Here is a 14,830-nt window from a genome sequence, read left to right on the forward strand (position 1 = left end):
TTATTTCAAAAAGTAAACGGTTAATCTGTGTATTTCTTGTTGTTTTTTTGCTGTATATAGTGTTTCTATAAAAACTACTTTTAAAATATTACTTAAATAATACTATTTTGAATTTTATGACACTTTGTTTTTAAACGACCCAATTTTTACTTAGATGAAATCACTTACATTTCATGGCGCTCTTCCATAGATAAAACAATGTTAAAAAATAAATGTCTGTAAAAGAAAACGTATTTTATCTTGTTTTAACTTTAAACACCTTTACTGCATCTGTACACACCAACTGCATGCCCATATTTGGAAATTTGAATGAATTATGAAACTTTTATATACCCCAGGGGTTAAAATAAACTGGACAAAAGCCGAGCGTGGGGGTGGTTTTGAAAAAATCGGTATAATTTTTTTAAAGCGTGGAAAGCCTACCTACAAATTTGCATGTAGTTCAGTGAAATGATGCTGATTAAGAAAATAATTAATAAGATTATATTTGGATATGTGCCCATTAGGGGTGCGCTACCATAAAAATAGCAATTCATTATTTAGGTGACAAATTCTGTTCACGCGGATACGATGTTTCTCGAGTTGTCGAAAATGATTGTTTGTTCACGTCTGTCCTTATCAGAAATTGCGATCTCACAGAGTACGGGCATCCAATTCCATCAAAGCTCGGAAAATTTAATTTAATTTCACGTCATACACGTCCCGAACAAAACTGTAATGACGCACTATAAATGATTCCGTTTCTTTAAAAACACGGCCTTCAAGGAATTGGTAAAGTTTTGTCTTATTTCGCTTATTTTGTAATAATTAGAGAGTGGGGATTCAAACTCCTTTATACACTCAGAAAATATATTGCATCCTCACTGAAAAACGTACTCGTCAAGTTGTGTAACTGTTACTTATTTTTTTTAAGTCACACATGGGCTTTAGAAACAACTGACAAACAATTTATAGCTGTGTTATGTTTTAACTCTTATGTCAGGTAGTTGAACCATACGCCTTATGTGCAAGTTTCATTACCAAAATGGCGGATGTCGCTCCAGAAATGTCCTGTGAAGGAAAAGAGTTTCACTGTAAGTAAAGGAGATTCTCACTTCTAATGGATATGAGGTTCGATTAGCCCTCTGATCAGTTTACATACGACAATGATTTCCATTGACCGCTCACTAACATCGACCCCGGTGTATAGCATGTGTTATCTGTAGATGGCGTTATTTTATTATCGTAGTGGATAAGAAATATCTGTCCTGATACAGTTTCTTGAGTGATTGTGAGCTGATTTAAATATTATGTTGTTGTTTGTTTTGCATAATTTTTATGTTCAGTATTTATTCCTTTATTTACGCAGACTCTTTGAAGGAAGCTGCACGCATTGTAAATATGCTGAACTTGCAAGTTGTTAACACAACAACACTGCAACAACAGATGACGGGGCCCCTCATGGAGGAGCCTGTTGAAAAGAAAAATACTGTATGTATATTAATTAAATGACCGGAAGAAGAGTTTGTCATGCTTGTTTGATGTCTTTCTTAACTCCTTTGATGTATATGGATACATAAGAAGATTCTTAACAGAAATGTTGTTTTCAATTTTGTGTATAGATGCTGTTATAGTATTTGTCGATTGCACATAATGGCGAATAGTTTTATAAGAAAAAGTGTGTCAAATTCATGAACCTGCTTCTCTTGCTTTACACACTGTGTCAGATTATTTAAAACTTCAACATACACTTTTTATGCCCCCCTTCGAAGAAGAGGGGGTATATTGCTTTGCTCATGTCGGTCGGTCGGTCCACCAGGTGGTTTCCGGATGATAACTCAAGAACGCTTGGGCCTAGGATCATGAAACTTCATAGGAACATTGATCATGACTCGCAGATGACCCCTATTGATTTTGAGGTCACTAGGTCAAAGGTCACGGTGACCCGAAATAGTAAAATGGTTTCCGGATGAAAACTCAAGAACGCTTATGCCTAGAATCATGAAACTTGATAGGTAGATTGATAATGACTAGCAGATGACCCCTATTGATTTTCAGGTCACTAGGTCAAAGGTCAAGGTCACGGTGACCCGAAATAGTAAAATGGTTTCCGGATGATAACTCAAGAACGCTTATGCCTAGAATCATGAAACTTCATAGGTAGATTGATAATAACTGGCAGATGACCCCTATTGATTTTCAGGTCACTAGGTCAAAGGTCAAGGTCACGGTGACCCGAAATAGTAAAATGGTTTCCGGATGATAACTCAAGAACGCTTATGCTTATAATCATGAAACTTCATAGGCAGATTGGTAATGACTGGCAGATGACCCCTATTGATTTTCAGGTCACTAGGTCAAAGGTCAAGGTCACGGTGACCCGAAATATTAAAATGGTTTTCGGATGATAACTCAAGAACTCTTATGCCTAGGATCATCAAACTTGATAGGTAGATTGATAATGACTCGAAGTTGACCCCTATTGATTTTCAGGTCACTAGGTCAAAGGTCAAGGTCATGGTGACCCGAAATAGTAAAATGGTTTCCAGATGATAACTCAATAACGATTATGCCTAGGATCATGAAACTTCATAGGTACATTGATCATGACTGGCAAATGACCCTTATTGATTTTGAGGTCACTAGGTCAAAGGTCAAGGTCATGGTGACCCGAAATAGTAAAATGGTTTCCGGATGATAACTCAAGAACGCTTATGCCTAGGATCATGAAACTTCATAGGTACATTGATCATGACCTCAGATGACCCCTATTGATTTTGAGGTCACTAGTTCAAAGGTCAAGGTCACGGTGACCCGAAATAGTAACATGGTTTCCGGATGATAACTGAAGAACGTTTATGCCTAGGATCATGAAACTTGATAGGTAGATTGATCAGGACTCGCAGATGACCCCTATTGATTTTCAGGTCACTAGGTCAAAGGTCAAGGTCACAGTGACAAAAAACATATTCACACAATGGCTGTCACTACAACGTAGAGCCCATATGGGGGGCATGCATGTTTTATTTAATTTATGAAGTGATCATTTATATATCTGCTTTTACTGTATATAAAATGCAATCAGGAAAACCTGTATTAAGCATGTATTTCCAGGAAGTGCTCTTCTTTCACATTTATATTTACTATAAAATGGCTCTCAATTATTGTTAATGTCTCAACAACCATGACAATGATAGAGTCACTAGATCAAACAAGTCTAACAAGTTTATTAAACAATACGTCCAGAGTGCCAAAAGCCCAAGGCAAGTGTACATAGTAAGCATTAAGTGTTTAGTAAGTAAAATAGTTTATGATTAAAAAAAGTAATAATACATTTCATTGCAACAATACATACATGTATTATTAAATAATAGGTTCTTGTATTAACAACCATCGATAGTATATAATTATGTAATTAGATATGTGAAATAACTTCAAGTTCTAATGGAGCTTATTAATTTCAACCATACATGTATATGAAATATATTATTATGTACACATGTTATAGCTGTAATACAATGAAATACAATTCCTATAATACAGCCATAATGTCGTAGAAGTAATCAGGAACAGGCACAATCCTGTAACAATACCTTTATTGAAAAGATAATGCTGACAATTGATGTAAACAACAACAAAAACAAACAAAACTTCAAATACAAATCAAATCAAATGGTTACTTTTAATCTACAAGCTATACTGGTATGAATATCTCCATATCTAGTGGTTTTTAAAAAATCGGAGGAAGTAAATTGTAGGAATGCAGATATTATGTAGATCAACTGTGTCTTTTGTATTGTTAACAGTCATAGAAGACGTAAGCACTTTAATTGGAGTCTTTCTAGTCATGGATTTCTTAGAAGAAACACACAAAGTGCCGCCTAATAAGCAGTTGTAAGAAATAGCTTTTTTCCACACTAGGTCCGTGTACCTACAAGACCGTTAGAAGCCTGTAATCAGAGTCGCCTAACAGCTTGTTTCCGTCTATCAATAGAGGCCATGGATTTTTGATAAATTGTTAAAACTTTATACTATGAAATTTTTTATCATAATTGTATCTTTATTAATTTAATCCAGTGTTTTGTGTAAGAAAATATGTTTAAGAAAACAAGTAAAACATGTTATTAACTCTAATGACTTGGATGGTGTTTCTCAAACATTGGTTCATCATATTGACCTTTTGAGTAAATGTGACTTCAAAGTCAACGCCTTAATTACTGCGTGGCATTTTCTTGTTTCCATCAATTCATGAGGATGTAATATCTGTCTTTCCTATGAAGTTGTTTTTTTTCTTGTTAGTTTGTGAGATCAAGAGATATTTCTTTCGTATTTAAATGTCAGCTGGTATCTTTGAGTAAATGAACAGTAGCTTCATGATTAGTTGCAAAATTGTATCTGCTAATATTTTAACATCCACAAAGAACACTTACTAGATATTAAAAGTGAATATAAAATTATTGTTTCTCATAAACATTTTTTTTGACAGGATCAATAATTATCCTATTCTCAAATTGTGAATGTTTTTTTGTGCATATTGTCATAACATTGGCCATAACTTTTTAAATATTGAAGATAGCAACTTGATATGTGGCATGCATGTGTATCTCATGGAGCTGCACATTTTGAGTGGTAAAATTTCAAGGTGAACATCATCCTTTAAGGTCTAGGGTCGAAAAACAAAGTCAAGGGAAGTAATAAGCTTTAAATGGACATAGTTATCTTACCTGCCCACGTATATATTTTTGTAAAATAAATCAAAGCGGCGCAGTAGGCGGCATTGTGTTTCTGACAAACTTATTGTGGTAAAAGGTCAACGTTAAGGTCATTCTTTAAGGTCTACGGTAAAATATACACATTTAAGGGAAGTAATAAGCTTTAAAGGGACATAATTATTCAATATTGAACATAGCCACTTTATATATTTTGCATGCATGTGTATCTCATGGAGCTGCACATTTTGAGTGGTGAATCTACAATCACGGTAGTGGCTTTTAATTGAGATTTGTTAGAGACAATTATTTTCAAGGGAAGTAATTTATATAATTATAAATCTCATATTATATATTTCCTTACCAAGAATTGAAGTTCTTTTCAGTTACTGTACATATTTATTATTTTGATTATTTATAACTCAAATGATTGATTTGTAAAAGGTTTTTTAGCTCATCTATTTTTTGAAAAAAAAAATCAGCTATTGTCATCACCTTGGCGTCGGCGTCCGGTTAAGTTTTACCTTTAGGTCCACTTTTCTCATAAAGTATCAATGCTATTGCATTCAAACTTGGTACACTTACTAACTATTATGAGGGGACTGGGCAGGCAATGTTAGATAACTCTGGTTGCATTTTGACAGAATTATGTGCCCTTTTTAGACTTAGAAAATTGAAAATGTTGGTTAAGTTTTGTGTTTAGGTCCATTTTATTCCTTAAGTATCAAAGCAATTACTTTCATACTTCCAACACTTACTAACTATCATAAGGGGACTGGGAAGGCAAAGTTGTGTAACTCTTACTGACATTTTGACAGAATTATGTGCCCTTTTTATACTTAGAAAATTGAAAATTTGGTTAAGTTGTGTGTTAAGGTCCACTTTTTTCCTAAAGTATCAAAGCTATTGCTTTCATACTTGCAACACTTACTAACTATCGTAAGGGGACTGTGCAGGCAAAGTTATGTAACTCTGACTGGCATTTTGACGGAAGTAAGGGCCCTTTATACTTGAAAATTTGGTCAAGTTTTGTGTTTTGGTCCACTTTACCCCTAAAGTATCATAGATATTGCTTTCATACTTGGAACATTCGCAAACTATCATAAGGGGACAGTAAAGGACAAGTTGCATAATTCAGGTTGTCCTTTTTTTCTGAATTATGGCCCTTTTTTGACTTAGTAACTTTGAATATATGGTTACATTTTGCGTTTAGATCCACTTTACTTCTATCAAGGCTATTGCTTTCAAACTTCAAATGCTTTCATGCTATCATGAGGGTACTGTACCTGGCAAGTTGAATATTACCTTTACCTTTGAATGACCTTGACTCTCAAGGTCAAATTATTAAATTTCGCTAAAATTGCCATAACTTCTTTATTTATGATTAGATTTGATTGATACTTTGACAAAACAACTCTCTTTTTTTTAAGAGATCATCTAATAAATGACCACCACACCCTCACACTATACCCACCCCCACCCCCCATCCCAAAAAAAATATTTTTATTCCCTCGGTAAGGTGGCATATAGCAGTTGAACTTTCCGTCAGTTTGTCAGTATGTCAGTCAGTCTGTCCGTCCGTCCGAAAAAAAAATTAAGATTGGCCATAACTTTTTCACTATTGAAGATAGCAACTTGAAATTTGGCATCTCATGGCGCTGCACATTTTGAGTGGTGAAAGATCAAGGTCATTCTTCAAGGTCAAATGTCAAATTTATGGCGTCTGTCCGTCCGAAAACTTTTACATTGGCCATAACTTTTTCAATATTAAAGATAGCAACTTGATATTTGGCATGAATGTGTATCTCATGGAAATGAACATTTTGAATGGTGAAAGGTGAAGGTCAAGGTCATCCTTCAAGGTCAAATGTCAAATATATGGTGTCTGTCCGTCCGAAAACTTTAACATTGGCCATAACTTTTTTAATATTGAAGATAGCAACTTGATATTTGGCATGCATGTGTATCTCATGAAGCTGCACATTTTGAGTGTTGGAAGTTCAAGGTCAAGGTCATCTTTCAAGGTAAAAAAAATAAAAAATAAATAAATAAATCAAAGCGGCATTTTCATGAAGCTGCACATATTGAGTGGTGAAAGTTCAAGGTCAAGGTCATTCTTCAAGGTCAAGGTCATCCTTCAAGGTCAAAGGTAAAAAAATAATATTTTAAAGCGGCGTTCTCATAAAGCTGCACATTTTGAGTGGTGGAAGTTCAAGGTCAAGGTCATCCTTCAAGGTCAAAAAATAATAAAAATAATCAAAGCAGCGCAAAAGAGGGGATTGTGTTTCTGACGAACACATCTCTTGTTTTTTTCAAACATGGTTAAAAAAACACAAATATTTATTTGTATTATTTTATTTTTGAAATGCTGTCCAACCATCCCACCTAAGAATCCCTTCCCCGTAAAAAAAACTTATTTTTTTTTGCTTTTTTTTCATTTTTGGTAGATAATGTAATACATGACCACACCCCCACACTATACACCCCTCTCCACTCCACCCCTCCCTCCTTTTTGATTGAAATTGAGATAGGTCCCTACACCTTTAAAAATAAAAATAGATGAGCGGTCTGCACCGGCAAGTCGGTGCTCTTGTTTTAAATGATATAATTATCATTTCTTTCATGTACTTAGTTGTTAATAGTAGTGTTCATTACATACCTGTGGACTTATGTCCATAGATACATGATGAACTCTGGCTATGATCTCTTTGATAAACCACAGGCCTTGTTTAATAAGTAACATGAATTAAAAAAAAATATTTATTCAAACAAACTAACATGAATTAAATGTTTTTTATTTATAAAAACATACTTTAAAAAAATCCTATTGAGCGATTTGTATCAGAAAATATTCATGACTTTTCTGTGTATTTTTTTATTATCCCTTTTGGATACGAAACTCAGATTAGCAAGGTAAGCTTTAAACATGCATCCAATCTATGTTCCATATTCTTCATCCAATCTTGATAAAACTTGTTATAATAATCATGTGAACTTGTAAGTCAGTTTAGAATCTTGGCCACGTGCGTCCAAATAATTGTTTATGAGGTCAAATTCAATAAAAGCATTACCACTCCACTTATTACTCAATCTTAATAAAAAAAATGTTAAGAATAGTTGAACTTGACATCATCTAGTGCGAGTTTGAATATGTGTCATGTTCGTACAAAAAATCGGCCACAATGTATCTTCGTTATCACTCTAGAAGGCACATTAATAACTCAATCTCAATGAAACTTGGTCAGAATGATTATCTTGATAATATCTAGGGGATTTTGATTCTGTGCTACGTGCCAAAAGATCTTTTTTCGTGTAAAATATTGGGGGGAAAAAAACAATCTAGCGACCTCATCTCTTACTAAATCTTTATTAAATTTGTCGAAAAGTTTATCTTTACAATATCAAGGCTATGTTTAAATCTAGAATATGTTAAATAAAACTAGATCACCAGGTCATTTTTCGACATTATTATTTCCTTGAACTAATGTGGGCAATTTTAGTAAGATGTTTAACTTGTGTTGAGTCAGTTTTCAGAACTCTGTGTCGTTCTCATTGCAAATTGGTACAAATGGGTTTTGCCCAGTTGATAAACATAGCTGTCAATGCGAACAGCCATTGAAATTCTCCGAACATTAGAAAATGTTCCATGAGTATTAAGTGTTTGCGTCGTTGGGGGCCTCAGACCGTCAAAACATGCAGTGTCTATGACACATTGTATTGATGCAGCAGTTGCACATGGATGTTGTCCAGAAGTAGACTTGTATTACACGTGATTTGTTTGTCTCTGGGCAGCAATTGCAAATGGATGTTATCCAGAAGTTGTCAAAGATCAAGTCACAACATGCATGCAGTGTAATGGCACTGATCTATTCATTAAACACTGTCATAAGACGGAAGGAAAATATTACACCAGAAATACAGGTACAGTAACTTCTAATCTCCATCAGCATAGGTTTGCGTAGTATATTTGAAATAAAAGGATATTGTGTGTCGGCGTATATTTAAATAATGTGAAAGAATAGTTAAGAATAAATATAACATAAAAAGAAGAAAGATCAACATTTTATCAAAACGTTAGTAACACCGTATACATAGCTTTTGATCAGTTATATCTATTGATTAGTTAAAACTGTCAATTAAAGTTAGTTGATCAAATAATTAAATCATTCAACCCTTTGAAATGGCTTGTCGGCCATACCGGCTCCCAGTAAAGAATTATGCATCGATGGATTTTAATCGAGATAAACTGTGTCTACCTGTAGAAAAAAGCATTGGAAATATATAAATCTCTGCTGGACTCCTACAAAAACACTTCAGCTGATGTCCCTACACATATTGTCGAACACATTGCACAGTAAGTCCTTTTCTTGCATGTTATTTGAAATTTAAGAACTCAAATATTAAAAAAGATATTGCAATACAAATCCCATAATCAATATTTTTGTTGGAGCTGCTTGATACTGCATTAAAAAATGTTTACATTTATTTCATGTTAGGCAGTCAGATATTATAAAAAGACATTAAATTGTATGGTATTCATAATAGTGCTCTAGGATGCATAGTTAACCAAGCAATTTTGTTTATTATTAGCATGAACCGTAAAACATCTTCTGCGTCGTCCATTAACACAACGTTTGTACTCATCCAGGTTTTGATCAAATCTTATCTGGCACAGTTTGTGTGGCCTTAAAGAGTTGGTTTTGAATGTAAATACGCAACTGTACAACTAGCATAGTTGTGTTTTTCTTTGGGAATCAGCAAGTTTCCGCAGATCCGCTAAGCAAGCAGTCTTTACAAAATTATTTATTGCCTGTTGTTTGTGGGGAGATCAGAATTCATAAACACATACTTCATGTTAACCCTATGTTTAACATTTTGTTCATTCTTAGTTAAATACTAAAATATTACAAGTGAAGTCAAATATAAGTAGACGTGATAAATAAATATTTGTTAATGACATTTGTTTCATAAAAACATCATAGCATGGTATTTTTTGAGGATAAAAACATAATTGTAAATATTGATCTTCTTTTATTTCTCTAAAGCAAAATTTGAAAACAAAATATGGTCAGAATCTTCAGTTATTGCATGATTCGTCCACTATTTACCAATCTTGAACAGTATGTCTTTTATCAAAAGATTAAATTATTGCGTGCATTGAAATTTTAACAATAGTCCACCAAATAATGCAAATTTGAACAAATTCTTCATTAACCATAAATTAACAAATGTAATATTTATGACATTTGGTCTACATTTCATGCAGCGATCTGGTTCATATTTTAGGCTTCACCATCATGCAAATGGACCGTATGTTTGGACTTAACATAAATGCAACTGGTCCATTTGTGTGGGCCTTATATAATGTAAAGGGTCAAATATCATTGTAACGGGTCCATATGTGAGGGTTTTACAATCATGCAAATAGACTATAGGTGTGAGCTTTAAATCAATGGTAATTGTCAATTTGTGGGACTTTTGCATTGCAAGGGCTGGTCCATATGTGTGGGTCTTATTTAATTGCAACTGGTCCATCTGGGGGTGCTTTACAATTATACAATATGTTCATGGGAAAGTACTGTTCAGCAATGCAACTAGTCCATAGTTTGGGCCTAGTTAATCCATAGTTAGTGGTTTGACGTCACTGCTTCTGTTCCATATGTGAGATTATCTCATCAATGCAAGTGACCCATATGTAGCGGCCTGACAACAGTGCAAATGATAAAAAGTAATACCACATCAACTTGCCACTTGGTTTGAGCGTATCATCATCCCTGCTACAAACATTTTAAGTATCTTCTTAAAATATTGTGTGTGTTTTCTAGAACTCTGGTCACAGGGACAGTAATGATGATGGATTTCACTGAACACGAGAGTGATAAAACAGTGGTAGGTATACTTTCTATACACCGATATCACATACTTTATCATTAAAATTGATAGCAATGAACTTATTATTTAGTTGTAATGTAGCAAAAATATATATCTGGGTCTCTTGGCTGTTATAACCATTGGGAGATTAAAAAATATATTCTTACAGTTACAAACTCAACACACTGTTGAAGCAAGGCTGAAAAAATGACTGATGTTTGGAAATGTGTTTCCAGTGTTCGTGTAATCAAATTATTACATAGTCTTGCTAGTGGAAAAAACAAAACGAGTATGGCTACTGCATGAGTATATTAATGTGAATATTGGTTTCAAAGTGTGACCATCGCTCTGTACTAAAATTTAACATTATTCTGGCCAGTTGAAGGAATCTGCAGCTGTGCTGATCAACATTATTGATAATGTAATGGACATTCTGCAAAACAATAAAGAGACAAATGCCCCAGCCAGTGATATCGTCACGTCTGAGGCCTACATCAAGGTAGCGAAGTTATCGCCCGATAAGATCAATGGAAACACTTTAAATGAAGTCATGAAGTCCGGCCTCCACTTTCCACCCAATATGAATCTCACTCAAGACAGTGGAGGATCTATTACCATGCAGGTAAATTAATCAAGGCTTTAATTTAAACCTGTCGTATTTCCGTTTAACTATATTTGCATCCCCACGTTTTCGGAGAAAAAGTGGAGATATTGTGGTGATGTGCGTCTGTCCGTCCGTCCGTCCTGGCCACCTGCTCCTCCTACACTATTAGCACTAGAACCTTGAAACTTACATACATGGTAGCTATGAGCATATGTGCGACGGTGACAGTGACTTAATTTTGATCTGACCCCTGGGTCAAAAGTTATTGGGCTTGGGGCGGGGCCGGGTCAGAGATTTTTCTGCGACCGCGATTCAAAAAAGGCTCATAACCACTGTGTCCCTTCAGATATTGCTATCATTTTTGGTATGCATGTAAACTTAGACAGCACCTTTCCACACAATGTTTATCCCTCTGACCTTGACCTTAGGGTCAGTTTTCAGGTTTCGAAATCTGCGACCGCGATTTGAAAAAGGCTCATATCTGCTGTGTTCCTTCAGATATTGCTTTCATATTTGGTATTCATGTGTATCTGGAAAAGACCTTTCCATGCGCATAAATTTCTCTACCCCTGTGACCTTTACCTTGAACTTGGGGTCAGTTTTCAGGTTTCAAAATCTGCGACCGCGATTCAAAAAGGCTCATAACAGCTGTGTCCCTTCAGATATTGCTTTCATATTTGGTATTCATGTGTATCTGGACAAGACCTTTCCATGCGCATACATTTCTTTACCCCTTTGACCTTGACCTTACACTCGGGGCAGTTTTCAGGTTTTGAAATCTGAGACCACGATTCGAAAAAGGCTCACAACTAATGTGTCCCTTCAGATATTGCTTTCATATTTGGTATGCATGTGTATCTGGACAACACCTTTCCATGCGCAAACAATTTATTACCATGTGACCTTGACCTTGAACTTGGGGTTTGTTTTCAGGTTTCAAAATCTGCGACAGCGATTCGAAAAAGGCTCATGACTACTGTGTCCCTTCAGATATTGCTTTCATATTTGGTATGCGTGTATATCTCGACAACACTCTATTGGAATAAAAAATGTACCTCTGTGACCTTGACCTTGAACTTAGGGTCAGTTTCTAGGCTTTGAAATATGTGGACGCGATTCGAAAAAGGCTCATAACTTCTGTTTCCTTTCAGATATTACTTTATTATTTGGTATGCAAGTGTGTCTGGACAACACCTTTCCATGCGCATAAAATGTTTGACCCCTGCGACCTTGACTTTGAACTTGAGATCAGGTCTCAGGTTTTGAAATCTGCGACTACGATTCTAAAAAGGCTCATACGTGTTGTGTCCCTTCAGATATTGCTTTCATATTTGGTACGCATGTGTATCTGGACAAGACCTTTCCATGCGCATCAAATTTTTAACCATTGTGACCTTGACCTTGAATTTTGGGTCCGTGTTTAGATTTCGAAATCTATTATGTGATTATCTACCCAATCAGACGAAGCGCAAGTTTTTTCATCGGACAAAATAATTATTCAGCAATGAAGCTTTTGTATTGAAAACACATACAGAGTTACACAGTAGTAGCGCAGAGATGTATTTAGTATTAAATTGTTTGTGTTAATTTATCTGTGAAATGGTTTAGCTCATCAATCTTATGTTTATACAAGGGATTATATTGGCGCAAAGGGACACCTGTATATAAGAGAAGAGATAGAATGTAGTCAAGCATAAAAAGCATGAGAAACTCCTGGAATAGAGCCTCAAGAATCTATAAAAGGGCTGAAAATTTCAATTTGTTCAATTACACGTTTAGACTCATTACTGAAAATCTGTCAAAATGTTTAAGTGGGAAAATGTGAGAAACAATTTAAAGCAAGGTGGACTTTGAAAAGGCACAGTAAAGACAGACATGAAATTCAACATTTTCATTGTTGTATACAATATTGCGATAGAAAATTTCTGAGACGCTACTATTAAGTCAACCATATAATCTCATAACATAACTTTTCCAAAACAGAAGCAAGAAGATTGGCTATAATAGAGCATCTTTAGCCATCTCAGAAGTCATTCCAATGAGGATGAAATGTACATAATGAACGTCAGTGAAATTGATTCAGTATTAAATTTGTTAGGAGGGCAGAACGAGGAGGAAAAATTAGGGTATAGATTTTCACTAATTTTTTAGGTTATTTTACATTAGCTTCTTTATACTGAACATCTATTATGACAAAACGGTCCACTATGCATGGCCCAATTACCTACCCTGGGGCGCCCCTGGGTCAAACATGCGGCGTGGGGATACGCGTCGGCCTCTGCCGCGCCATTTCTAGTTATATATGATACAATGATTTCACATAGCCCTTAAATAGTTTGGAGTAAAATAGCGAACTTTTACGGCTTAACATATATATAATGTCATTTGGTTATTGATAGGTAATTTTTTTGTTTTTCAAAAATTGTTCTTATGTTAAATAATTGTCCTCCACTCTGTGCAATTGAATAAAATTCACGTATAAGTATGAGGCTTAAATAAACCTCACTTAACTTATATATATATATATATATATAGGTATATTCTTATTAATTGTAATTCCTGATCCGAAGTGAAGTGGGTTAACTAAAATGACCATGGAGGACATACTTATGTCTGTATGCACGTATGTCCAGAGATACATAGTTGTACATTAAAAATAAATTATTTTCAATGTGTTACATTCAAACAAAGATTTTTCTTTTTTATCTGAAATTGTTCATATGCGATTTTTATCACCTAACGTTCAAATGTACTTTGGCCATGAGTCTGTTCCACTGAGAAATTCTGTAATATAATTCTTCTTCTTATAATAGTCTTAATAGTAAACATTTTGGCTCTTTAAAAAGGTACAGATTTTGTATGTTGTATGAAGGACTTTGCTAAGCTCATTTAAATCAGAGCCTGATATAAAAACTTGCCACATGAAGGAGGGTTAATAAGTAACTATAGTTAATGTAATTCAAGAAAATAACCTCAACATTTTTTTCTTCTGAAACCACAATACTTATATAATCGATATTTCATACTGAAACATGTATGATGGTTCTCTATAAAATTTATTAAAATACTGTCTGTGGATTCAAAACTTGCCACCCTCCAGGTTAAAGTTTTATTTTTTACAACTAGCTGTTTATTTCTCTATGCAACCCAGTTGAATTATACATATTGAACATACTATCCCCTATTGTAAGAAGTGCCGCAAGTCAACAATTGCATTAAAGAAAGAGGCTAAAAAAATAACGTTATCATGCCGCTGACCTGTAACACACATTAATTATGTCCACTTTCTGTGAAATCTGGACAATCACAACACAATTGTAAACCTTACCCACATATAGATAATTATCTTCTTCAGCAATGGTTAATAATCTCTCTTTTTGTTACTTCTTTTGTAAAAATTGCCATAACTAACTAAACAAACAATTAATGCGGGTCAAAGGATTAAGATTGGTTGATGGATGAAGGATGAATTCAAATCACAATAAATCAGCAGATTTATCTTTTCAATAACAAACAATTGAAAATCCTGTAATAGAATTCGAAAGAGTATTGGTCATTAGTGTTCACTTTCACCAATCGTCATTATATTACAATAAACAATAACATGTTTAAATGTATGAACTTCAAGTCTTACCTTGATATCTACATTTCAAAACAATCCATTATG

General features: G+C 34.5%; 1 protein-coding gene across 37 annotated transcripts in view; it reads left to right on the forward strand.

The window, feature by feature from the left end:
* LOC127860029 (uncharacterized) overlaps positions 1-14,830 on the forward strand; it is a 326,167-nt gene that overhangs the window by 238,932 nt on the left and 72,405 nt on the right. For all 37 annotated transcript variants that reach the window (XR_008039573.1, XR_008039574.1, XM_052397751.1 and 34 more), the window contains 6 exons: positions 983-1,073; positions 1,349-1,470; positions 8,481-8,609; positions 8,951-9,042; positions 10,514-10,577; positions 10,939-11,181. Coding sequence is in view for 35 of the 37 variants with exons in the window: in XM_052397751.1 (XP_052253711.1) it covers positions 983-1,073; positions 1,349-1,470; positions 8,481-8,609; positions 8,951-9,042; positions 10,514-10,577; positions 10,939-11,181 (741 nt within the window). In the remaining 2 variants the exon portion in view is untranslated. The remainder of the gene's footprint in view (positions 1-982; positions 1,074-1,348; positions 1,471-8,480; positions 8,610-8,950; positions 9,043-10,513; positions 10,578-10,938; positions 11,182-14,830) is intronic.

This window comes from Dreissena polymorpha, chromosome 15, assembly GCF_020536995.1.
Source record: "Dreissena polymorpha isolate Duluth1 chromosome 15, UMN_Dpol_1.0, whole genome shotgun sequence".
NCBI classification, from domain to species: Eukaryota; Metazoa; Mollusca; class Bivalvia; order Myida; family Dreissenidae; genus Dreissena; species Dreissena polymorpha.